Below are 27,736 nucleotides of genomic sequence, written 5' to 3'. Positions count from 1 at the left end.
GAATGGGGACAACTTCTATGGTGCCCTTTTCCTGAAGGATCTGCACCTCTTCCAGCAGAATCTGAGGTGTGCTGGCGATAGGAGTCTGCTTCTTGGTGGATGTTATTGAGGTGGCCGGTAGAACTCGATACAATAACCGTGGGTGACGGTCTTCAGCACCCATTGGTTTGAAGTGATCCCCTCCCATGTGTGAAGAATAGATGTTAAAAGTCCCCCGACCGGGAGGCATGGGAGGGGTCCCGGACTGGTGAGTCATTTTGAAGCAGAGCCGGGGAGCCTCTTGGGGTGCAGGTTATGCCTCTACCCTTGCCTTTTCATTGTCCCCTCTGCTGGTAGTGGCTGTTGCCAGCTGAGCCTTGTCCTGGGGACCATGGTGTACCTCCTCCGCCATACTAGCCGTGTGGAGATCGGGAAAAAGACCGGCCGGAAAGGAACGGCGAGAGTTAGCCTCTCCCCATTGTTGATCAGGTCTGGCAGTGATTTAATTAAGAGTCTCGTGCTCTTTTTTCACCATCTCCAAGGCGTCGTCCACAGCCTTGCCAAACAAATTTGTGACTTCCACAGGTTTGTTTACTAAGAAGGCCCGAGTCTCTGGCTTAAACCAGTTCTTTAGCCAGGCGTGCCTTTTGAGAAGAGTACCCTGGCCCAGAGTACGGCCCACCATCTCAGCTGCATCCAACATAGTTTTTAGGATGTTGTGGGTCACCTGTTTTTCTTGAGAGACAATCACCAGTAGGCGTGATCGCACAGGTTCAGGGACTTCTTGGAGGCCTTACTGAAGCAGGTTCCACTGCACATCACTATAACTCACAAGAAGAGCAGTATTATTTGCAATTCTTGTCGAATATGCCGCCGAAGTGGTGATACGTTTGCCAAGGGCTTACAGTTTTTTTCAGGGTGCGCTTCTGCAGTAGACAGTGGCACCCCAGCCCTCCTGCTGATGGTAGTAACAACCAGGGTGTCTGTAGTGGGATATCCCCTAGAAGGTACAAAAGGTCGGAGAGGGGAGAAACAGTTTCTCAACCTGAGGGCTGACAGCCCTTGTAAGGGAAGGGGACATTAAAGAAGGTGCAAGGCACTTTTTGATGGAATTTAGCAGTTGTTAGGCAGAAACCTGTGCAGTTCCCTTAGGGAACACTGCAAAAAATTTAAGACTACAGGTGTTGGCAGTAAACCCACTTGGTAGCAGTCTGCACCACCCAGATTTACCTGGTAGCTGTGGCTGAGCAGTCGGACTGCCCTCAAGAAGAGTTAGGCAGTATGCAAAGTATACACAATAGGCACTCAGATACAACAATACAAGCAAACACTGACCAGAGCTTTGGTATCAAAGCATATAATTATTTATTTAAAAACACACGGTTTGAAACACTCCAGCACTCTTGTTGTAAAATATTCTGAACACAGTTACTATTGTAATATATACACCCCTTTTTCCTTATCAGATAAGTCACTGTAAAACACCACTTATTTTCATACAGAGGTGAGCGCTTAACTAGATGGCACTCCAATAAGTTTGTGAGAAAGGGAGGGAAAAAGACAGAATATGGAAAGGTACACCACTCTAAGATTCAGGAATACTGTTAGCAAGGCAGAAGAGCAAAAGACACTGGCGAGACAAAGTCCAAAGGCTGGGCCCACTCTTAGAGAGGGCAGAGCACAAATGCGCTCAAGATCACACAGTTACACTAGGCTTAGGAAGTCTTGCAGAGGGTTCAAAAAGAGTTTAAAGAGGCTTAGGAAAGTTTAGCTAGGGTGTCCCAGGCTAACCCAGGTTCGAAAGCCAGGGGCTAAATCTACCCCATACAGTCGGTAGCATGGGAAGCCAGGCGGGACACGGTACCTTAAATTGGAAGGATCCTCCAGCTGTGGCAGTTGTTCCTGGTAGTGGGTGCAAGTCGCGTTGTCGTCCAGGGGAAGAGAAGATCCCGACTTGGAGGAAAGATGAAGGTCGTTGCACTACCAGGGCAGAAACCAGCCGCAGAGTTTTCCGGTTAAAGGTGGTACCTTTGTTTCGCGGTCGTGGTAAAACGCGGTATCCCGGTTGCCGGGGTGCTTGGCACGGGCAAGGCGGCCACGAGGTACGTCGGGAAAGCGAAAAGACGGTGAAACTGGTTATCCCCACCAGTCAAAGGAAGAAGACTCTCCGGCAGGAGATCTCCTGTGTGGTTGGGAAAAGTGGTGAGGCAGTCAAGCAGGGCTCCACTGGTGGTGGTGTCGTGGCAGGTCGGCTCAGCTTCTCCCTCGTTGGATTCTCAGGTCCTGTGGCGACTTCTGAAGTTCCAGTCCCCAAAGCCCTGCTTTTATGCAGAAAACCCCCATTCACTCAGCCTAGCTGTCACTCAAACATGCTAAGTGGTGAGCCAGCCGGATCACCATTAGGGCCAATCAGGACGGAGTGCGACTTGAGTTGCCTAGGCAACTCAGTCCAGGGTGCCTAAATTCCCCTCCACCCCTCCTAAGTACCCCAGACAGAGTGGCACCACTTTGGAGAGCTTCTGTGGAGAAGCCCGGCAAAAAGTGGAACAAAGGGCTCGACTTGGGTTGGAGTCACAGAAGAGAACACAAACGCCATTTTAGAATCAAGTTTTGGCAAAAAATACCAACCGGAGAATTAATATTAATTAAATAAACCGGCGGTATGTTCGAGGCTACCGTAAATAATTAAATAAAGATAGTAGCCTAAAACAATGGGAAATCCTATAGGAAAATATTTGCGGATGAACATAAAAAGTAGTATCCACTGCCACCAGCCAAAACTCGATCAGGGGGGACGGAGACGTGCCCCCTCGACTAACAGACCCTGGGGCAATCGAATTGCCCCAGCCAGTACGTCCACAATATGATGGTTTGTACTGGTTCTGTTCAGAATTTAAGACTAGTAAAGTCAATGGTGACTTTACATGCCCTGGGAGACAGTAGTCAGTCCCAGGGTATGGAGTCTATACTGGGGGGTCACTATGACACCCCTGTGTCACTGCACTGAGGGTGCTGTGTAACATCACAAAAACACAAAGCCCTATGGAGTAAAAGACCCCATAGCCCATTAAACACATCTAGATTCAAAGAAACACAGTCAAATCATGCCCAAGAGTGAGGGTAAGAGTCTCTCACTCTTGGCAGGAGAAAAAAAATAAACCCCAAAAATCCAGCAAAGCTGCTGGGGGACTCACTAGGTTAGGAAATTCAGCCTAAACAGAGAATTCTCCCTAACAGCAGTGGATTGCCTGACTTGCGGGGTTTTCTTTCCTTCTGAATGTCCTCAACAAAGTCAGTGTCTTGAACAGCTTCCTGCGTGGCAATTTGGAAGGTGCGTGGTCTGCAACCCTTTTCAGGATTCCATTAAAGGTCATCTGATCATCAATAGGGGACGCCTAGTTCTGTGGAGGAGAGGAGGGAGGAACCAGACAAATGGCGTCTGGGTCAGGAGTTTGAGTGGGGGGAAAGCCAAGGCGCTTCCTTTGCTGGCTGATCTTGACCCCAATCTGGCACTGGTCAATTATGTCCTGCCCAAACGGATTGCCTTCATGACCATAAGGATCCTCGTATACCTCTTCTGGCTCAGATTACTCAAAAAAGTCTTCTTGGTAAGAGTTTGGCTTGAAAGCTTCTGCACTTTTGGTAAAATAGGGCAGGAATCCTCCCTAGGTCTCTTGGGGTTAATAAGCCTTTCAGAAAAGTCTACTAACTGTGATAGTTTGTCCATGTAGTTCTCAAACCTCACTCTGGTCCACAGAGATTAACCAAAGGGGCGTGGAGGGGGGAAAAGGCTCTCCAGGAGGAAAAGGGTTCTTAGAAGGAAGGGACTTATGAGACAAAGCCTTAGAGAGGGGCTGGGACCCTTCAGAATACTCCTTGCGGCGGGATGGGGTGCTTTTAGGTCTGTTTGCACCCTTGAAACAATAGCTGCGAGACTCTTGCGTAGCTCCGATGTAGAAAGGGATTTCGACGTGGTCTTCAGCTCCGCCGAAACCTTTGGGGCTGACGCACTCTTAGACGGTGAGTCGGCGCTCGTGCACTTTTTTAGAAGAGACGCCCTTATAGGTGGCATGTCCTGACACATGCCGAGATGACGGATGCAGGGAGGGCGACGGATCGTGAAGATCAGTAGCCGCCGTCGCAATTTTCGGCAGGCCTGTTGGCGTCTGATGCGGTGGGGTTGTATGTTTATACTTAGTTGTTGCGGGTGTGCCCTTGTCGCTGGGGTGTGATCTCCGCATAGCGGAAGCGCTGGCCTGCCTTTCGAGGTGGGGGATGGGCAACTGAGAACCGGACGGTTCCGCGGAAAGGTCTATGGCCTCCACATCAGAACCATGGCTGCAGTTCGAGTTCTCGTCACTCGAGGCAACGGCGCCTACAGGGGAACCACTCTCGGCCTGCATCGCATAGGCCGCCCACCGTTAGACTAAAAAGTTTGCAGGACTTACAGGATCGCTTGTGGTCACGAGGTAAGCACCTATTGCACTTGATGTGAATAACCTATACACCAGTATACCGCATGACTTGGGACAAGAGGCAGTAGAATGGATATTACTCCAAGAAGAATCTGTAGGAGCTTCCAAGGAATTCCTCATGATACTTCTAAACTTTAGTTCTCTCAATTCCTTCTTCAAATACAACAAAACATTTAACCTTCAAACATCAGAACAGCAATGGGAGCAACCATGGCACCGGCCTATGCCAATGCCTTCATGTATCAGTTCGAACTCACACATATTCTAGAACACCAGAAGTGGAAGAAACATCAAGAAATGGGTTCGATATATAGATGACATTTATGGAATGTGGAGTGTAAGTATGGACAATCTGAAAGAATTCTTAACTTACTTGAACAGCATTGATGATTGCATACAGTTTACTATGGAGATTGGCAATCCAGGCGTACACTATCTAGATGTCCAAACCAAAGTACGAGAATCTAAAATAACCACCATATTCACCAAGCTAACAAATAGGAACAATCTCTTTCACAGATTAAGTTTCCACCCACTCAACTAAGGAATTTACCATATGGGAAAGTGCTCAGGATTAAAAGGATAGTCATCGACCCTGAAAAATGTGAACAACTAGCCACACTACAGCAAAAATTGAGAGAAAAAGGATATCTAGAAGAAGACTCAGAACAAGCATTACTAAAAACCAACACTCGGTGCAAAGATCTTTTACTTTATTCGCCTCTAAGTATTCGATTCAAAGCAGTACACATCTAGCAAAGTATAACTAAACACTGAAGATTCTGATTAGTGATGAAAGAACAAAGGAATTATTCTCCCAACAACCAGTCTTTGCGTATCAAAAAAGCAATAACCTTAGGAACATGCTAGTGAACACAAGAAGTACGACAAAGAAAAACAGTCCGGACAAATACCCAGATACACACCCTTGCTTAAATAGTGGCAATTGCAACAATGTCAAAGGACCAATGGTGCTTGACCCAAAAACAGGCGAAAATAATCCAACTCAGACGATATGCAACATTCTCCACAGAGAATGTAATTTATTGCATCGAATTCCCTTGCTTAATCTATTATGTCGGAAAGACGGCAAGAAAAGTAAAGATCAGGATGAACGAACATACGTCCTGCATCAGGAATAAAAATCCAACATCAGCTGTAGCAAGACACTTTGTGGAGAAAGGCCATTCAGTTTCAAAGGTCAAATTTCAAGTGCTGGAAATTGTTCAGGAAAGAGGTAAAAAAGTAGATGAAAAAAGAAAGAGGGTTAAATGTGAAGCCTTTTGAATTGACGAACTTGACTCCCTTAGCCCATATGGGATGAACGAAGAATGGCACTTCAATTGCTTTTTATGATCAGGTTGACACATGGCATATGAGACCATAGACTAATGTGCCACTTTGTTTGAACAATGATTCCTCTATAACCCTAAGAGTACCGTTATCATCTAGATTTAGATCTCAGCTTTTCCTTTTCTTTGAACCTTATGTCCCAAACCACATTGACATTTTCAATATGTAGTTCATTAACTCATGCGATTCATTTTTCTTAGCAACAACTCAGAATTGAAGTTTAACTAGTCACCAGCAAGCAGAAGAAAGATTTCACTTTAGTTCTTTGTGGGATGCCCAACAAGCACAGTCCCGACAAAATAATGCAACCGTATATTGCTCCACTTAGGTAGCGACAATGACATCCTTACTCCTGGACACTGTTCAGAACCTCATTTTTATGTTTATGATGTTAATTTCATTAGCTAGCTCCAGATAGTATTGCAGTTCGAAATTACTGATTCCATTCACTGTTCACAACACTCGCTCATATATACGATACGTATTCTACCTAGAACCAAATATTCAGCTTACAATCACAGCCATTCTAAGATGGCCGCTCCCGTGATGGAAGCATCTTGCAGTTATCTAGGCAACAGATTGTTGCCTCACAAGCCATTTGCACACCCGCGAGCCGACATGGACGTTAACAGAGACTGTCCCTCTAACCACTTTAAGGTTTTAACTTTTATTTACTATCTGATCACTCTAGGATTCACGCGACAGTAAAGGTAATATCTACCATGATCTGTGTGTTTTACAGACCCACGGCAGAAGAGTGAGTTAGACACTCAAGCGAACGGGTCAGCTTTATCGCAGCAGCTTCCACCTCTCACTATAGCAGCCTGCCTCGCACACGCGGGCACCGTCATAAGTTAAAGATTAGAGGATTTGAGCTGTTGCTCCTACGATAAGTATTATTACACTTTTGAATCACCACATCAAAGAGTCTAAATACAGTTAAATATTGGACAGAGCAACAAACATTTATTATCTGCCTTTTGCCAATACAGAATCTTCCACTTTCACAACATCAAGAGAACCGCCAGGTCAGCATACGCTATACCACTGTATAATATTAACTACTTCTAACTGTTTACTTGGTCCTCTCAAGGTAGATTATGAAATTTGTATATGAATGCAACAAACGATGTGTGTTACTGTTATACTTACTTGGTCCACTCGAGGCATATTATGAAATAAACACATGAATGTCATGAATGTAACAAACATAACAATACACCTGTAAGTAACAAAGGATATAAATGTAATTGACATTACAAAGGCAAGATATTCATTTGATTTTCCTTTCTTTTCTTTGCTTCTTGTTAACTGGTTGTATGTCTTGTCTAATGTCTGGCCTGTGAAACATGATACATACATGCATTTTCTAACTGTGTTACAATAATGTTAATGCCCTACTGTTGTGACACATTAGGTTGGGACTAATGTTGTAACTTGGAATTTACTAAGATAGCAATATAGGCCCCGACGAAGGACTTAACCAGTCCGAAATGCATAGGCCAAATATGCATCTGCTTCAAATGATTAAATGAACCAGTAGCCTATTTACGAAGACTACCTTAATTAGAGAATTAACCAGTATTGGTGCTCAATACTTTGATTTGTACTATTTTTTACACAATCACAAATGCTAGAAACTACTAAGTGGACTATAGGGTGTGCAGCCCACATCGTATGTTGATCAGCCAAGGGTTCTAGAAACCACCATCGCTGGTGATTTGCTTGTGCCGACAGTTTACACGGTACATCTCCAGGAATACACAATCATTAAAATACCATCTACTTAAGGTTCTTTGTACAGTGATATTTTCATCTCCAGATAACCGTTTAATACCCATATAAATTCCAATTGTTAGATTCACTTCAATGGGCCTTTTTTTAAAATCAGTAATAACTTTGTACAGAACAATTTCTTTAAAAAAATCTGACCTGGTCATAGAGTTTCTCATCCACAAGGAGGTAAGTCTTTGCCCACCGTTTCAAGAACCACACAATATCTTTTCCCATCTGAGGACTTAACAGATGCGTTAAATCTGCCCGTGTTGCTCTTGACTCCACCTCGGATGCTCTTAACACAGCAGAAAGTAACCTGTGGATACAAGGCACGTTAGTCAAAATAACTTTTTCCATCATAGATCTTTAATCAGAAACTGTCAGTCTTCAATTAAGCCTTCAAAACATTTCATGTTGGTAAAATGCGAGGATGTGAACACAAGTTGAGCAGGAAACGCTACACACACCCGATTCAGAATCAGCAGCCCAACAAGGTGGTGTTGTATCTGACTTTCGTTGACTCTCAATCACAAACCTACAAAGTCGGGCAAGTCTAAGAAACTTGGTGTTATTCTAAAAAGGAACTACAAAAATGTAAGCTTGACAAAAACAAGTCCTCTGTTCAGAAACCCATACTACCAGAGTTCTCCGTCCTACCACTGTAAATGAAACTTCGAAATAAAATACAGGCACACTTAGGCACATAGTGGCTGTCTTCTAACCCTTCCCTGGTATGTCTCTCTCAATATGGCTCCTTGCCTCCAATGCACAAACATTTTTAATCATCCACTCCCCTCTACAGTCAAGTTTCAGAAATGTCTCTGGGCATATCCTTTCTCACTGGGGACGTGTGGCTTGTGGCCCGCCTCATTGTGAGTGTCCTCTGGGAAGTCTTTCCAGGAACGTTCATGGCGTTCTCTCCCTCAAGGTAGATCTTGGTTTGTACCCTTCTTTGGGTTGTAGTGTCCTTTGACCTTGCTTGGGGGCTGCGATTCTTCCCCACTTTTCTGTTTGCCATCACCCCATCATGGAATCTTGGCTTTCTCAACCCACCTCAAACGTCCCTGAGGCCTGGTTTCTCACCCCACCTTGGGGCCTCACTTCAGTCACCCTGCCTAGGGATCCAGTTCCTTTTACCCCCGCCTTGGGATCTTGGGTCATTCACCCCACCTGGTGTCTTGATATCATTGCCTCCCCTCTCTCTTTTCCCTGGAGCAACCTCTCACCTCTGGTCTCATGGCAGGCCTCCCGGGGAGACTTGTTAAGGTCAGCAAATTCTTCTCATTTGAGGCTTCTTGGTGCTGGACTCCTTTCCCCGCAGGCTCTGGTGCTGGTCTTCTCAACAAGTCAGCAGTCCAAGGCAGGTGGCAGGGTCGCTGCCTGTGCTCTGTGTATTTCTTCCTCATGCTCTGGACAAAGCGTGCCTCCTTTTCTTGCAAGCCTCCGGTGCTCTCAGCAAGTGCTACGTGTGGCTCTTCTCCCGGTAAGGCTGTGAGAAAACCACACAAAGGGCTGTGGTCGGATCCGCCACACATGGCATATGCTCTCAGTCTACTGCCACACCTCCCAGGTGAAGCGTTCCGCACCACTCTAGCCCCACAGCTGTGGCCTTCATCCTGTTCCATTCCGGATTTGCGTTCCTTTGGTTGGAGATGGGTCTTCTGACTATTCTATCCATCCAGGAGGGTACTATGCCTCTCTGTGGTCTCTCACAGACCCTCTGGTCAGGAATCACGCCAGTCATTCTTAGAGGAAGATTCAAGTCATCCTACAATTTAACCCCCATGTAGCCAACAAAGACATTGGTATCTTGGCAATAGGGAGGGCAATAAATATATCCCCTGCCCTTTTTCTTTCTTCCCCAAATATGTTTTTATTGGCATTTGTACACGCAAGCTTAACAATACATCTTCAGGGTAGCCTCTCGCAGTAGGCATGCAGATGAAGGATAAGCAAAACAGAAACAGAACAGGAAATAAGGAAGACATAATAACCCAACGACAGGAAGTTTCTCTGGGGGTGGGGCCCTGGGGGGGCAAGGCAAGTGGCATAGCAGGGGGACAGCCATTTGTTGTGCTGCAACAGGTCAAAGGGTGAATTGTCACATTTATCGCAAAGTCCTTCCAGAGTTCCGGGGCAGGGGAGGGGGCCGTGTATTAGCCTGCAGCTACATGCTGGTTTGCGAGGGATCGACCTGCCCTAACCCGCCTTGATTTGTGTTCTTCAGGCCTGATCCACCATCCAACGGAGGTTGGGGGGCTGCCTCGCCAAGCCCGGGTATTTCTGTGTGTAGTCCAGGAAGGGAGACCAGACCTGTTCGAACTTGGATGTGTTGCTGAATCTTATGGCTGTGATTTTTTCGGTCAACATCGTTTCCCAGCACTTCGACCACCACATTTGTATAGATGGGCCCTCAGGATTTTTCCAGAGCCTGGCGAGGGAGATCTTTGCGGCCGTCAGGAGCTGGGTACATAAGTCCTCTATGCGGCCTGTGAGCGGGAATTGGCCCTCGCCCGTAACTCCTAGGAGGACGATTCTTGGGTCGCAGGGGATTGTGAGGCCCGTTATCCCTTTGATTTGTTCTAGGACCGATTTCCAGAATAGAGTGGACTTTGGGCAGGACCAGAGTAGATGAAACTACGTGCCCAGGTCGGGGCAACCCCTCCAGCATTGCGGGGGTATGGCCGGGTGAAATATGTTCATAGCCTCTGGAATGTGGTACCTTCTGTAACACACCTTGTAGGCACCCTCTCTATTTGTCGTGCACTTTGAGCTCTTGTGGGCCCGGGACCAGTTCTGGTTCCATTCCTCGGGCTCGATGGTTCTGCCAATGTCTTTTTCCCATTTAAGCATATAGGGTTCTTTTTTGGTCGGGTCCGTTCTGTCCAGCAATTTGTATAAAGTCGATATTTTCTCCTTGGTGGGCTCGACGTGAGTGTTCGCTCTAGGGCGGTTAGTTAGCTGCCGCCAAGTTTCTTGGTCGCCAAGCTGGATAGCCAGTGCCCGAGTTGCGCATATCGGAATCTCTCTTGACTCGGCGATCTGGAATTTGGCTTTACAGGCCTCAAAATTCAGCGGGTTCCCGCTCTCAAAGAAGTCCGCCATAGTCCTCAGTCCACCCTGCAGCCATCTGTCGAAGTTGTGGGAACAATCCCAGGGGAGAAGTCCGGGTTGTCCCAGATTGGGGTGAGCGGGCCAGTCGGGTTCCTGCATTTCCAGAGGCGAGCCGCTTTCTTCCAGCTTGACACAGTGTTCCACGTCGCTGGTAGTTGGCCCGAGCTCTGGAGCTTGCTGCAATCTTTCATGTGGGGCAGCGCTTCGATCGGGGTAATACTCCAGTCCTATTCCACCCTCAGCCACCTGGCCTGGTTGGTAGTGGTCTTCCATGCGAAGGTGTGCGAGAGCTGGGCCGCAAGGCAGTACATGGCCACGTCTGACTCCCCAGGCCACCCAGCGCAGGACCACGGAGGATGATATGTCTCGGAATTTGCGGTTTCTTAACCTCTCAGACATATTTCAGGATTACACTTTGCAGTTTTTGAAGAGCTTTCTTACGAAAGGTTATAGGGAGAGCCAGGCAGAGTTAGAGCAGCCTCGGGAGAAGGTTCATCTTCAGCGCTGTGATGCGGCCGAACCAGGAGATTTCCTGCTTGCGCTAGCGTCCCAAGTCGTCTCCGAGTTCTCCAATCAACTGGGGGAAGTTTGCTTTGTATATGTTATCGGACTTAGTTGGGATCTGCACCCCCAGGTAGCATATCTGCGATTTAGCCCATGGGATCGGAAATGCGGCTTGCAGCCGCTCCTTGAGGTTCTCCGGCACGTTGATGCCCATGGCTGTAGACTTTGCAATATTTATCGCGAACCCAGAGGCTTCTCTGAACTCCTCCAACTCTTGCCATAGGGCCTGCATGGAACCCTCTGCATGGGTGAGCGAGAGCAATATGTCGTCCGCATAGAAGGCCGTGTTGTAGGATTCTCCCTTGAATTACAAACCCTGAATCACCAGGATGCGCCGGATTCTGCTGGCAAGAGGCTCCATGGAAAGCGCAAATATGAGCGGAGAGAAAGGGCACCCTTTCCTAGTGTCTCTGGTGATGCCGATTTTCCTTGAGCTGGCTCCATTCAGTCTCAGGTGGGTGGACAGGTGCTGGTAATTGGCGAGAGCCCATTTTATAAAATTCGGACCAAATCCGTAGTGGCGAAGCGTTTCTCCTATGTAGCCCCAGTCCAACATGTCGAATGCTTTGTGTGTGTCCAACGAGAGAACCACCAGGGAGGAGCCCATCCTATTCTCCGACTATGATATCAAATGTTGTTCAGATGTTGTCCTGGGTGTTTCGGCCCGGGATGAAACCAGTCTGATCCGGGTGGAGGATGTCTGGGAGGATGGGGGCCAATCTGTTAGCCAAGATTTTGGTGAACAGCTTGGCGTCGTTATTCAGCAACGTGATGGGTCTGCAAGACGTGCATTGTGCACGGTCCTTGCCTGGCTTCAGAATGAGGACCGTGGAGGACTCCTCCATGGATGCCGTGGTGGCACCCATTAGGAATGGGTTCAACAGGTCAGCCAGCTGCGGCGCGAAGATGTGAGCAAACTACTTAGAACATTTTGTTGAGAACCTCTCTGGTACTGGGGTTGTGTTTTTCAGGGAGTGGATCGTGTCAGTTACTTCCTCCATTGTGATTGGTTGCTCCAGAGCTTCCAGCGCCGGATGTGGCGAGGGCTTCGGGGTCGCAGCCAGGAATCGAAACAAGGCCGGGGTGGCCGTCGGAGGCCCAGACATGATATTTTCCTGATGCTGAGTCATTAGGTCGAGTTTCTCTGCCTCTATGTGGTGCAGGGTTCTGGCGTGGTCCGACAGACAATGGATGTAGTTCCTAAATTGCAATTTCTTCAGCTTGTGCGCTAGGAGGCGGTTTGCTTTGTTGCTGTTGAAAAAGTAAAATTGTTTGGTGTATGTCAGAGCTCTGGCCACCCGGTGTGCCAGGTGCATCTCCAGCTCCGCCTTCGCTCTTTTGAGGTCTCGGCCAATGGCTTTGGCTGGGTGCTTTTTAAAACTGCTTTCCAACTCCACAACCTCCTTCTCCAGATTGGTTTGGTGCAGCTGGTTTAGCCGGCGGAATCTTGCTGTAGCATCCATAACCACCCCCCGAACCACTGGCTTCATTGCAGTCCAGATGGTCGCCCTGGGAATGCTGGGGGTAGAATGCTCCCTAAAGTAGTTTTTGAGCATTTCTGCGATTTCGGTGTTGATAGCTATATCCGACAGGATTTAATCTTGAGTTTCCATGGTCTTTGGAGAGGCTTTGCGAGCCCCTGGGTTCGGCGTCACGGGCGCATGGTCTGAGATGGTGATATGCCCTCTGTGGATTTCTTCCACGCAGGGTGCCAGAGGGCTGGAGGCTAGCACCAGGTCAATTCTCGAATATCCGTTGTAGACATGTGAAAGAAATGTGTACTCTCTAGCTCCTTGGTCGAGTAATCTCCATATATCTATGATTTCGGTTTCCCTCAGGAATTCAGCCATGGCTAGGGCATTGATTAAATCCTCCATAGACGGTGGAAGCGTTTTGTCCAGGTTCGGGTCCGGCAGAAGGATGAAGTCACCCCCAATCAACAGGTGGCCCTTGGCGAAGGAGGCTATGACTGGCAGGAGCTTCCAGAGGAAGAGGTCTTGATCCTTGCTGGGGCTGTAGATAGCAAGTAGAGTAATTGGCAGTTCCGCCAGGAGGCCTCTGAGCAGCAGGTATCTGCCCTCTGGATCCTTTTTGATTGTGACCCGAGTCAGGGGCAAGTTGCTGCTGATTAGGATAGCAACCCCCCCCCCCTTTTCTTTTGCTTTGCCGAGGCAAAGAAGTGCCTCGGATAACCTCTGAAGTTTATGCGCTTCTCGTCTGGCTCTATGAGGTGAGTTTCTTGGAGGAAGACGACATCCGAGCCGGGCTAGTCTGTGTTCCACAAGTTTCTGCTTCCTGGGGCGTTCAGGCCTAGGACGTTCCAGATCATTACGTTAAGGATCTTATCCGGGGTCCCCATCTGTAGCCCCTATGATGTGGTGCTTTCACTTCTCCCCCTGCATTGTTTCCCCCTTGTCCTGTCTGCCCTTCTGCGATATCCACCACACCCAGATCCCCACCCCCCTGCCTGTCCCCCTCCCTCCCATCACCCCCCCCAATAATAAGTTCAAGCGGAGGGGGGGCCCGCACACACCCCCAGTAGGGCCACCACCAATGATATCAGAGCGGGTGCTCCCCCTGCAGTGCCTCCGTTTCATTCTTCCTGCTGGCGACCGCACCGCCCACCGCGCACAGGTCCTGGCCCACAGGAGCAGGGCGAGCAATCACAGAGCAGGGGGAGCCCGCAGCAGATGAGGGGCTGGAGTGGCGAGGGTCTTCAGAAGGCACAGACCCCGGTGCTTGGGTCCTTCCCATCTTCCATTTACCTTTATAACTGTAGTGTTCCCCAGGGGTCTTACCTCTCGCCCTGGCTTTTCAACCAATACCTGGCAACTCTTGCCTACTGCATTTCCATTTTCTGCTCAAATCTCCAATGTTATGCTGATGACATCCAACTCATTTCCAGGCTCCCCAGAGTCACCTCCTCTCCTTCCCTCATCTCTGATTGCTATTCAAAATTGGTGTGCCGCCAACGATCTTTGTCTAAATGCCAACAAGACTGATCCTTCTCGTAGGTACACCTTCACCTTCCTTTCCCCTCACTCTGTGGCCAGCCTCCCTTGGCCCTCCTCCTACCGCTACCAGTGAGGCCAAAAACCTTGGAGTCATCATTGACTCCACACTTTCCTTCTCTGCACACATCTCTGACATCTCTAAAGAGTCAAACTTCTTAGTGCACCTGCTCAGAGGTATTCTGCGTTTCCACTCCTTCCCTCAGAAGCTTACCGTCGCTCAGGTTCTCTCCATGTTGGGCTACTGCAACAGCCTCTTTCTAAATCTACCTGCCTCCACTCTCTGCCCTTTACAACTAATCCAGAACATGACTGAACTTGTCCTTGGCCTCAAGCCCTAGGATCTTATCTCTCCAGCTCTGAAATCCTTCCATTGGCTCCTAGTGGATGCAAGGATTAAATTTAAAATCCTCTGCATTGTCCACAAGGCTTTCTGGGGCCTGGGTACAAAATACCTTCAACTATCCCTCTGTAAATACCACCCCTCTCGAGCCCTTCGTTCCTCTACTTCAAACTCCCTCAGGGTCAGTTGTTTTTTAAAGAAACAATTTGGCGGTAGATCTCCATCTTCGGCTGGGGACTCCCTTTGGAACAGCCTCCCTGCCACCTTGAAACTTGGAGGAAAACCATCTCCGGTTCAGGAAGCACCTCAAGACCATCCCATTCGCATCTGCATTTGCCCCCCTTTCCCCTGCTGATCTGTCTTTTCCCCAGCACCGTGCACCTGGCCACTCCCTTCATGTGTTTCATGTTTGTGTGCACTGTCCATGTCAGTCAATGTTTCTCTTTTACTCCAGTATATAGTCAACCCCTTGTATCTGCCAGTCCCTAGGTGCACCCGCAGTCAGTGTCAGCAACAACTTGTCAGTGCTTGCCATATTTTCCCAAATAGCACCTTGCATGGTGAATATCTGGTCGCTGACCGCTGTCTCAATAGTCCATTGAGAACAGTCTGTTCATCTGATGAATCAAAGAAACCAAAAGAAAGTGCAGAATTGGAAAGTTAACAAGTACCACCTGTAGCGGTCAACCCAGAGGCTGTCGACGAAGTGGTCGACTGAGTCGTCGGCTGCACCTGATGAGCCTTCTGTGAGGCCTTCTTCTCTTCCTCTGGCCTCTTTCTCTGATTTGTCGCGTAACTTGGCCAGGGTGTAGGACTTCCTCTTTGAGGAGGAACCCTATGGAAGGCTGGCTAAGGAGGCGGTTGGCGATCGCTATCTATCCAACCTGGGACCTGCATCTGCGGCGAACAGAGCGGAATCTGTCTTGAGGCTCTTAGCTTTCTTTTTGCCCCCCACGGATGGGGCGTCTTCAAAGTACTTCAACATCCTCCCGGAAGGAGACCGCGCCTCGGACCAACTGGTCCTGGGTGAGGGATGACCCTGCTCGGAGCACGGGTCAGAGGCCTTGCTCAACTGAGCCATGCCGTCAGCCTGCTATACCAGTCTTTCTTTGTTTTCTTCGAGAAACCCAGGCATATCTTGCACAAATCCTCGTCGTGGTCCGGCTACAGGCAGTACAGACACTTCTGATGTTTGTCCTCCACAAAGACGTTCCTTAGCCCGCATTGGGTGCAGGACCTGAGAAGTGTCCTTCCCTCCTTTTTCTCCTCCGTCATGGTTGCAAAGCGCAAAGTAGGCCCAAGATGGCCTGCCAGAAACTTCGACAAACAACTGCGCTAGAGGGACACGAACTTTACTGACTACGTATCCCCATTGCTTGCCGATGAAGACAGGAGCGATGGAACAAAAATAGCACTTTTCAGCAAAAGATTTGGAAAAAAGTAAAAAATAGCTCAGAGCAATTCGAGGACCCCCAACACTGAAGCATGCGGTATAAATCTGAAGGTGGCTGTTACATGCAGAGCTTAGAGTGTCATTGGATGGGGAAGTATGACCCAGAGGACAGTGATTGATTTAGAGGAGAAATACAGTTTTAAAGTGAAACTCTTTTCTTTTACCGAGGATTCCCAGCCTGGTGATGGGGAATATTCATGATTATGTGAATCCATGCCAGACCCCATACTGGAGAAGTAATGCACCAACACTTGCGCCTCAAAACATATTGTGTATAAACGCATTGTATATACACAATAAATAAACTTAGATGAATTGTTGGGGGGAGGTAATTTGCTTAACTGAGATGGACTGCTGGGAACAACAATATGCCACACTTAGAAGGAAGGTTGGGGGCAGCAAATGGTATGGCTTCTAACTAACCATACTAAAAACTCAACTTTCTGCATACTCACCCTCAAACTCTGCAATAAACACAACCATACCTCTAATGCACCACAAACCGCATTTACTTCACAACACCAAACATGAAACCGAACCATACTCAATCAAACTTCAACACCACATGACTGCTACAGACAGAAAACACACCAACACTCATTGACCAGTTTCTCCAAACTGAAGATGCCAACACCACATCAAAGGGGTTGCATGTTCATTCAAGGTTTCTTCCAGTCTGGTATAACTGAAAGATGCAATCCAACAATGCAGACCTCCTCGGGACACTTCGCAGGATGGAGAAAGACTAGTTTTAGCGATGATCACTGTTTACAGGCAATAACAGAGGTCCTTCCAGTCGCAGCTCCAGAAGCTGCTCACCGACAGGTTGCATTGAAGATCGAAAACTGAAATTCGGGGGAATGCTACTTGTGGCACAAGCTGGTGACCAAAGTTCTTGAAAGCAGAACAGTGACGCTTCTGGCAAGGTACCCCACGAAGGAGCTGGCCAGTCCACCGGGCAGTCCAGGGGGAGGCTCTGAGGGGCTGGATCCCCGAGAAGGCATTGCGACTAGTTGGTCCCCCTAGTCCAAGGGCTAAAGCACCAACGAGAATCTTCAGAGATCAGGCCGAGGAGCAGGGCTTCACTGGGCCAGTCAATGGAGAGGTTGCTAGGCCACTGTTGAAGTCATCCTTGGGTCATCAACAGGATGCTCTTCTTCGAAGGATTCTTGGTTCCAACATAGATCTGAACAACAGTCGCAGGAATCCTCAGTGTTTCCAAAATCAGAGCTGGAAGCAAGTCCAAGCCCACCAATGGTAAGGATCTGCACCATTCAAACAGTCAGTCAGTAATTGTCCAAAAAGGGACAACTACTGCTTTTACATCCGCACCAGTAGCACTTTCTGGCATCAGTGATGTGGACAGGGACTAGACGGTCCCCTACCTGGGCATCCCGCACCCCACCCACCCACCCACACACACACACACACGTGCACAAGAAAAACGGTAAAAACGTTAACTGCTGCCACCAGCTAGTCTTTAGGTACATATAAAAACTAGAAATCTCAGTACTTATCGTCTTAAGGACTAGTCAGTTTCCCCATAACACATTAGCAAAAGGGTAATGAAGCTGATGGCCTTACTTCCCTTCAAAAAGTCAGGACAGGATAAAAAACAGAGCCAAAAGAATTGTATTCCATAGAAAACTATCACAGGAAAATTGCAAAAACATCTCTCCCAACAACCTGGTGCAGTACTCTAGATAGGATTTGGAGGTGGGAGTATTTTACTCCCTATTTTTTAAAAGTTTGGAGTAAAGTGATTTTTCAGAGAGTAAAAATGTCCAATTTCCAATGAGAGTATTTGATAAGCGGGTAAACAATTTGAAACTGTAAAACGGAAATGTTTTCGTAATATTTTTGTGCCTAGTTATTCCTGCACATAGAGATACAGGTTTACTTCTTCCCACCACGCAGTAATAGTAGTGTCTTCCTGTCCTACTACTGGTCCAAAAATATCCATGGAGCTTTGTCGGTAAAAGCAAATTTTTGTCTGCAGTATCATTACTCCCCATTTTTATTTTTTGGGAGTATTTGCCTATTTTTAGGGAGTAAAAGTGGCTGATTTACCCCTTATCTGTAAGGGGAGGATCTAAGTAATTGTCGGGGGATCGAAAGGGGTGTATGGAGGAAAGGGGACATTGGACTAGTACAGTAGTCACTATGGTGACTAACATCCTACGTTCTGTCCTCTTTCCTCCAAACGTATGGGACAGCATAAAAGCACAACAGAGTGGAACTAAACTGTGCAAAATGTTTGCTAAGGAATGCCTATCCCAATTGGGTATTGACCTGGAGCTGCAGTCCAGAGCGTAATGTTTGCAAAAGGCAGAAGGAGATGCCCAAGTGACTGCCTTGCAAATGGCCCCCAGGGAACATGGCGCTGAAAGGCTACTACTGTCCATTTCATTCTAGTCAAATGGGCATGTACACTCTGAGGGTATGACTTGCACTGAACTTCGGAAGCACGGGAGTTGCAAGACACCACCACCGAACTGCAGTTTTAGCTTCTCGTTTGCCAGGATGAATTCCTCCGAAAGTGACAAATAATATATGTTTGATGACCTGTGAGGCCGAGTCCTCTCGAGATTGAAGGGCATTCAGGTTTTAACATTTAGGTTGTGCAAGGTGTGATCAGTTTCTGAGTGTGGGTCTGGAAAAAACACGGCCAACACTATCTCCTGGTTTATATGGAACCACTTTGGGTAAAAAGGACAGATGCGTCCGCAAAACCAACTTTTCCCCAATGAAAAGAAAGGTGGGGATCCTTGGTAGGACTGGATTTATATACCCTGACCTGGTGGACAGATGTATAGGAGGCCAACCTAGTTGGTGAACAGGGACAAGTCTGGGAGCTGTAGCCAAACCACTTAGTGGTCAAGGCCAAGTCTCAGGATAGGGTCAGCCTCGTCAAGGGTTGACACTGGATCCACAAGGTAAGTAATATTACAATTAGACAAGTAGTTATAAAAACACTATTTATGGACAAGTAAACACTATAAAAATGAGTATACGCAGGTAATGTCACACTAACTAATCAAATACATATATACAGCCCCAGTAGCCAGTGTAAATATACCACAAATCTCCCACACCAACAATCCTGAAAGGAAAGGTATGGTTAGCTTTACAATGGCAGTTCACAAGACTAACAACCCTAACTTTAGAAGTCCAACTCCATGTTGACTGTGGCCTCGTACCCTGAAAGTTCACAAAGTTCCAAGTCATTCTGCAAGGCAGGAAAAGGTTAGGAGGAGGATCTTGTGGATGGGAAAACAGTCCCAGAAGTCAGGCAAGTGTCTATTCTTGTGAATAAAACGGTCCTTAGCTTTCAGAGTGCTTGCGCAAACACGCCATGGCAAAACCAAACTATTGTAAAAGTGTTAAAAGTTAGGAACACTTAAAAGGTGAGATAGGGGTTCAGTTAAGTACAACTGCAACTCACCCCTGTACTCTGGTTTCTCTTGAGACTTGGCGGGTCTTCAGAGGCCACGTTACCCGCAGTTTCCTCCAGCCCCCAGAAGATGCAGGTTCAATTGAATCCCTGCTTTCCCGCAGATGCAGGTGCAACGTGTTCCAGTTCTAGAACGCAGCTCAATCAGGTGCAGGCCTCCTCTCAGCACACAACTGGATGCAGGAAAGAAGTTCCTGGCGAGTGTCAGCATTGTAGGGACACAGTTGTTACGGTCAAAGTCTGCCTCATATCTCGGGTCCCTTGGATGCTGGGAGGCTGAAATCTCAGACTACTCTTCTAGGACAAGCTTGCAGTACCCTGAGCTCCGGGTCCAAACACTGAGCGACGATGTCATCAGCGTGGTAGGCCAAAGTTCGAGCTCGACAGCCACTGGGTGGTCCAGGGGCACTTCCAAGGGCTCTTCTTTGCAGGATACTGTGCTGACAACGAGAATGGTTAGTCCCATCACTCCAAAGGTTGAAGTTCCACTGAAGGGCTACTGAAGATCACCAGCCAGGCAGGGCTCCACCGGGACTGTAGCAACAGCTGGTAACCAGGCCTTTCTTAGGACGGGTTCTCGGTCTTCACAACTGGGCAGGATACCTGGCTCTTTGTAGGATTTATCCAAAATCTCCGAGACATGGCTGCAGGGCTCCTCTTATGCACAAACTCAGATGAGACAGAAACTCAGCTCCCCCAATAGAAGATCTGCCCCTCACACACAGCCGAGCAGTGATTCAATCAGTACCACCGAAGGTGAAACTCATGCATGCAAGAGTAGTCATGGTGAAAGTTTCCATTCTATGTCAAAAGTAGATATCTTAACATATTACCTTTCAATTAAATTCTGTGTGAAGTAAATTATATTACTACACTAGTGAACAACCCAAGACCTTATCCTCACCACCGACCATCAATTTGCTAAAATGGCTTTCTAGAATCTGGCTTGGTGGACAGATTCTAGGCAGCCACCCTTGTTATGGTGAACAGGAAACTCTGAGGTTAGCCAAAACACAATCAAGGTTATTCTCAGGAGAGAATGGGTGTGTTCAGGGGTCCTTAATGAGTCCACACAGTATGGCAGTTATGTAGAAAAATCGTTATTTATTCTAGGCCTTCTGAACACATTGGAAAATGAATCTAACATGTTGTATTATTGTACAATACTCAGATACAAATATATAAAGGCACCAAAGGTTCAGATATACATCAAATAACTTAGTTAGCAAAAGCAGGAACACATTTTAGATGCAGTCAATGATGAAACCAAACCACAAGACAATATCCTAATGATGGAACCAAATCACAATACAATAACCTAACTTAAGAAGTCCAAACCCTAAGATGAATAGGGCCCTGTGCCCAAAAGGCACAGTAGCCACAATGTTTATAACCAGAATGGAGTCTGTAGGTAAGTTCAATAAGATGGTGTTGGTGATAGTTTACAAGTTCTACAACTATCTTACCAGAAGGAAGTACAGGTTTTCCTTTCTTCCAGACCCAAGGTTAACCCAGATATGATGACCAAAAATGGAGTGGAATGGAATAAGGAGACAAAGGGACTTGTTCCCAATGTTATCCTATGGGAGACAGAGGCATTGCATTTACTCCCTCCCACCCGCCAACTCGGATTTTCCCAGATGTCGTCGTGGATTGTCTGGTGGTTGCTGGAGGATCGATTTTCCACTGTTAGTTTCAGTGAGAGGTGCCCAGGAATTGAGGACTCTTCCGGTCAGGTGCAGCTGCAAGATGAAACCTCTTTTGATGAACAAATGCAAGAACGACCGATCCAGGCCTCGTCTGGACACGTCACAGGTTGGAGGAAGGAGAGTTCCAGTGACTGTCTCCGCAACCAGTAGTTGACAGGCATCCTTCCAGTAGTGGTCACAGAAGCTGCTCCAGAACAGGATCCCTTGAGGCTGCGACAATGAAATTTGGGGAGAAGGAGACTTGTGGCAGAAGCTCGGGACTGCTAAAGCTCTGGACTTGAACATGGAACGGCAACACTTCTGGTGATATATCTCACAAGGGAGCTCGTCAGTCCACCGGGCAGTCAAGGGATACTTTCAAAGGTTCAGATGATTCTGTGTTCTCTCTTTTCTCCTCCTCTCCCATTAATGTTGGCACCCGGTGGGAGGTCCTCGTGGCCCTCTTCCATTCTTCCAACACCATCATCAACGTCTATCTACATGGTACCGTCATGGTCCAGAGCTCTAAGCCCAATCGCCTACTTCTTGATGGGCGTCGCCCGCATCTCAATTTCTTCAATTCTGCTGCCACCTCCTTCCTCCTCCACTGCTTCTCTGGCACCCACATCCCCTTCCGCTCTGGCCCTTATGGCACCTCCGTCTACTGCCATTGCCCACTCTTGAGCCCTTCTACCGCCTCCGCTGGGTGTACCTCACTCCTGTACCCCCATCGCAGAAGTATTTCAAATGTTGCAACCTGTTCCATGTAGCTCTCAACTCACGCTCTGCTGTCAAACATTCCTCTGACATCTGCCACCTCCTCGAAGACCTTGACCTGGATGTCCTTGCTCTCACCGAGACATGGATCAGAGCCAGCTGCGTCACACATTTTGACATTCCCCTCCCTGAGGATTACAAGATCCTTTCCGTGCCCAGAATCAACTGGCCAGGAATGTGGAGTGGCCCTGATCCTTCCGGAATGGGTCCCTGCTTCTGTCATTCCTATGCAGGCTAACTTCTCCTTTGAATGCCTAGTCTGAAGGCTCTCCATCTCTCCTGGCCTCTCTCGGACTGGCCACCAACCACAGGCCACTTAGCCATGTCACCCTCTTCTCCTCAAAACGGGCTGACCTCTCTTCCCTCCTTGCCTCAACCTCCCAACTTCTCCTCAGAGACCACCTGGATGCTTCTAATCCCTCCTCTGGGATTTTCCCCAACCCATGCGACCATCTCTCTCCTTTCTACCCTCTGCTGGACACACTTTAGATGTTCTCATCTCCTCAGATATGCCCCTCTCTGACCCTCTCACCACTCCTCTCCAACTATTTTCTGCTCTCCTCTCACCTAAACTTCTTGCCCCTCAAGAAAAGAATATCCCAGCACTGCCACCTTCCTTCTCGGTCATTCGACCTATGAAGCGAGTGTCAGCAGAAACCTTTGCCTCTACTTTCTCCGCTCCTCCTACTTCTGCAGATGACTTGCACCCTGACACAGCCCTCTCTAACCTGCATCTATCTCTAGCGCTCTGGAGCCTACCTCCAAGTGCAACTCTTGGTGCGACTTCGGCCTCGCCACACTGAAACGCAAATGCAGGGTGGCTGTGATGACGTGGACGTCTTTGGGCGCATCCGCTGACCAACTGGCCTGGAGCCTGCTCCAAAGGCAATAGAGACTGTCCTCTCCAAGAAGAGGGTCCACATCCAAGCCAGAGTCTCTGCGGCCTCGAACACCACGGCCAAACTCTTTAAAATCTACAAGGAGCTGGCTAATCCGACCGCAGTCTACACCTCTCCTGCCCCCATCCCCCACGCCGCAGGCCCTCTGCATGGCTCTGGCCTCATTTTACCACTAAAACTCAGGAAATCCTGTCCTCACTTTGCTCCACCTCTCTCAGACCCCCGCTGGCCGCCTCTCCCTCTCCTCTTCCTTTTTCCTCCTTCGCTCTGACAACACTCGACAATGTCCCTAGACAAGTCAAATCTATGAAATTGTCATCTGCTCCCCTGCTCCTCCAGAACCATCAAGGACCACATTGCCACCCTCGCTCCAGCTTTGGCTGATTTCTGCAACCACTCTTTCGCCACTGTATATTTCCCCTCTCCCCTCAAGCACTCCCTTGTGCACCCCTCCTAAAAAAGCCTTCCTGCCGATCCTACTTGCCCGGCAAACTATCGCCTGATTTCTATCACTCCATTCCTGGGCAAACTCCTGGAAAAGCTGGCCATCTCCCAACTTACCCTCCATACCGAATCTGTTGGCTGCCTCCATGACCCATCCCACTTTTGCCTTGTGGCACTTTGATACACTGTCCTGTTGTACAAGCGCCTTATAAATAACCAATAAAATAAATCGGTCTGGCATCAGAGCAGCCAGAGGCATGGAAACTGCTCTCCTGAACACCTGTGAAGATCTGCTCTCTAACCTAGACTCCAGATCTCCCTCTGTCCTCATCCTCCCTACCTTTCCCTCTGCTTTCGCCAATCACGCCACCCTGATCAACAGACTGTTAACCTGGCATCACGGATTAGGCCCTGGCGTGGCTGACCTCCTTCACCGTCCCTCCCAGGTCCAACTTGGGTCCTTTCTCTCCACACATGTGACGTCCCCCAGGACTCTATCCTTTCATCCTGGATCTTCAATGTCTGTCTGGCCCCTTTGGCTCACCTGATCTCCATCTTCTCTTCCAACTTTCAGTGCTACGCGTATGACACTGCTCTTTTTCAGGCTTCCCTCAGCCTGGTGCAATTAATGCCAGTAAGATATATATAAAGATCTATCTATCTATATCTATCTCTATCTCTATATATCTATACACTCATTCTCACCCCCCCCCCAAGAAAGCACACATGCAGCTGCACCAACTCAGGTTCTCTCCAGGCTGGACAACTGCAACAGCCTCTTTCACAACCTGGCTACCTCTACTCTTCGCCCCCTGCAACAGATCCAGAACAGGACTGCAAGGCTTCTCCTTGGCCTCTCCTCCCTCTGGAACAGTCTCCCTGACCCTCAGACTTGAGCCGGACCACCTGAAGTTCCAGAAGCAGCTCAAGACCCTCCTTTTCTCATCTGCCTTCTCTCTCGTTCCCTTGCTAAATTACCCGTCTGCTGCGCCAACTGGTTGCTTGGTTCCCTCAGAGTCTCACTGGGTATCAGGCTCCTCCACGAATAGTCTTCGTTGCACTGCCGCCTGGCCTACGGCGCACTTAATGGATGTAACTAACCCCTACAGCCCCCCTGCCTCTTGCACTTACATAGAGCCACGCTGCCCATACTCAGAACCTGCTGCCTGATCGCACTTCCACCCCCCCCCCCCTTCCTGTCCCTAGCACTTCTATTGTGGCACTTGAATGATCTGAATGACACAAGGCCTAGCAGGATTGATGGTCTTCCCTCCCTCGTCTTGTGGTGCCTAGAAACCCCTGTTTACTGGTGCGTTACAAATGCCACATCATATCAAAGCGTTGAGACTAGTTCCCACTAGTCCATGGGCTGAAGCACTGCTCAGGGTCTTCATAGGAGCAAGGCTTCACCGGGCTGGCTATTGGAAAGGATGCTGTGCCACTGTAGGAGTCTCCTTTGTATCTTCAGTAAGCTGCTCTTCAAAGGATTCTTGGCTCCATTGGTCATCTGAAGAAATGGCTGTGGAGTTCCTCCTCTTATCCAAAATCCGAGTTGGAAGCAAGTGCAAAGCCACCAATGGTAAGGATCTGCACTATTCAAACAGCCAAAAGTTGCCCAATCAGGGACAACCATTAGTTTCACATTTGCTCCACACCCAGAATTTCTGGCACCAATGATGTGGAGTGAGACTAGACAGTCCCACCCATTCCTGAGACAGACAGAACAGCCATTTTAAGGCACTAGCCACGTTTAGTAGCCATATGCAGTAAACATGAATGTGCACACCAGAAATAATGAAAAAACAGTAACAATATTTCTACTGCCACCAGTTTGTCTTTAGGCACTGTGTTGGGTCAGAAGGAGGAGATGAACATGCAGAAGACATAGTTCAAGATAGTAGAAGGCCAAACTTTCCCTATTACTAGAGGGAATACCCTGCCTATCTAAAGAAACTAAAGGTGTTTGTCAGTTGTCAGGAAGTCCTAAGTAAAAATGTCCTCCATCCAAACTAACTGACAAACCAGGAATGAGACACGGACACAAAGACTTGTGGGTTTTGGTCAAACATTTATTAAAACAAAAAAAAGGGATGCAGAAACGCCTGTGTCCCTGCACTAAAGGTGTTTCCCTACCTATAACCAAAAACTAAGGGTCTGTCGATGTCAGAATGTCCAAAAGAAAACTGTCCCGTGTCCAAAGTGCTATTCTGGTCCTCACACTCTAATGAAATAAACTAATGTGAAAAGGGTAATGTCTTTGGCCTTGAGTGATTGCTAAATATTCAAAAAGGAAAAATGTACAACTCCAACACAAAAAGTTCCACAAGGATAGAATTCCGCCGATGAGGATTGTGGCTTGGAGTATAGCAATGCTGCAGCCATCGCAGAGGAATGTGGTTGGGGGTGTGCCGATAATAGGAGGGGGTCCCCTCCCGTTTGCCTGTAGTTAGCGTCGAGACACCTATTGGTGGGTCGGGTAGAGTGTGGTTTGAGCCAACCTTTTTTGGCAAGCGCTACAACATCTTTTTGAAGCGGAATTTCTGTTCTAGTAGTAGGCTGCAGCGCGAGAACTTCAGCCAGTACCCCCACCTCCAGTTGTTCCACCTGTGGCTGCAGGATTCCTACGTACTCAGAATATTGGAAAGATAAAAGAGAAGACAAGAATACTTCGCCGGGGAGGAGCGCAAGGAATTATGAGGCCGGAGGCCTAACTCAGGAGCGCTGGTGAAAGCAGTCAATCCCCATCAACGCAGAAAAGAGGACTGAGGGGTGGTGCCGGTGGGCGGAGTGAGGGGAGCGCATGCTTACAGAGCTGCACGCCTCTAAATTTAAAGAGGAAAATGATTTTTCTGGTGAAAAGAGTTTCGTCTCCTGTCCCTAGTGAGGGACGCGCATACAGTATGGTGGAAAGGGAACGGGACGTAGGAGTAAGATGACATTCATTACTCACCGAAATAGCATTTCTGATGATTGTATCTGCTTAGATTCACATGCTGTGCATATAGTCCGACATCTAGTGGAAATCGCGGCGTAGTGCATCTTTCTTTCAAATATCAAAAGGTGACGTCAACATGGGCGTGACTAACACTATCCCCAACATGACATGTAGCCGACCAAAAATCCCTCACGCATCGAGGTCCCTCTGGTTGTGTTTTTTCTGTCGTGAGGGAGCCTTACAGTCAGCGTGAGCGAGTACTAAAGAGAGAAGGTGTAAGAGGTCTATGCTCCTTCTAATCCATGAGGGGAGGAAGGGTGGGTGCATGTAAATCTAAGCAGATACAATCATCAGATATGCTATTACGGTGAGTAACGCATGTCTTCTGATGCTTGTGAATCTGCTTAGAATCACATGCTGTACATAGACGAACAAGCAGTACCAATAGATGGTTGTGGGATCTGTAAAGGAAGAATAGCAAAGAGATGTCTTAGCACTGCTTGTCCCACCTGAGAATCAGAACTAGAGTGTGTATCCAGACAGTAGTGTTGTGTAAAGGTGTGTACAGAACTCCAGGTTGCTGCTTTGCAAATGGAATCTAGACGAACATTTGCAATGAATGTTAGGTTAGCCCCTGTGCCCCGAGTAGAGTGCTCTAGGCGCGAGTGTAACATAATGTGATGCAGTTTACGATCCACTTGGAGATCGAGAAGGGGATCCTGTCTGTAAATCAGCTAACAGCTGATAGTAGATTACCGCTCTCCTTACATCCAGTGTGTGGAGGCTTCTTTGCGCCATGTTAGTGGGGTTCTGGAAAAAGGTGGGTAGTTCTATGGACTGGTTTACATGGAACTGTGAGATATATGTAGGCGCAAAGCGAGGGTGTGTGCGCAAAACCACCTTGTCCTTGTGTTTGCGTGACCAATGGGTCCTGAACTGAAAGGGCCTGCAGTTCACTAACTCTCCTTATAGAAGTGATAGCCACCAGGAAGGCGGTCTTGTAGGCGAGTGCTTTAAGACTAGCCTTGTGCATTGGTTCAAAGGGAGGCCCAATTAATCTGGTAAGAACAACATTCAGGTCCCACCGGGGAGCTATTTGAAAATAGGGGGGTGAAGTCTCTTTACCGCTTGCATAAAGGCTTTAATTACAGGAATTTTCCACCATGAAATTTTGCTCTAGGACGTGGTATAAGCCAAAAACGCGGCTAAGTGGACCTTTAAAGAATTGAAAAGCAGACCTGAATGTAACAGGTGGGTTAGGTACAGGATGATGTCTTTGGGTGAGCATTCAATAGGATTGATGCCCTTTCCGTTACACCAGATGACAAAGCGCTTCCATTTGCTGGAGTAGCAATACCTGATGTTAAGTTTCCATGCTTCTCGAGTATGTCCATGCATCTTTGAGAGAGCTGGAGGGTGCTCGAACTCTATGACCTCAGGAGCCAGGCTGCGAAGTTGTGCGTTTGAGGTC

At 48.0% G+C, this 27,736-nt stretch overlaps 1 protein-coding gene across 1 annotated transcript in view; it reads right to left on the bottom strand.

Annotated features, from left to right (window-relative positions):
• Window positions 1-27,736, bottom strand: part of XPO4 (exportin 4) — a 1,090,854-nt gene that overhangs the window by 417,523 nt on the left and 645,595 nt on the right. The window contains exon 14 of the mRNA XM_069640448.1: window positions 7,740-7,899. Within this exon, the coding sequence (XP_069496549.1) occupies window positions 7,740-7,899 (160 nt within the window). The remainder of the gene's footprint in view (window positions 1-7,739; window positions 7,900-27,736) is intronic.

The sequence above is a fragment of the Ambystoma mexicanum genome, chromosome 7q, assembly GCF_040938575.1.
Source record: "Ambystoma mexicanum isolate Mex_15411 chromosome 7q, UKY_AmexF1_1, whole genome shotgun sequence".
Classification (NCBI taxonomy): domain Eukaryota; kingdom Metazoa; phylum Chordata; class Amphibia; order Caudata; family Ambystomatidae; genus Ambystoma; species Ambystoma mexicanum.
This window is presented reverse-complemented; position numbering and strand designations above follow the sequence as displayed.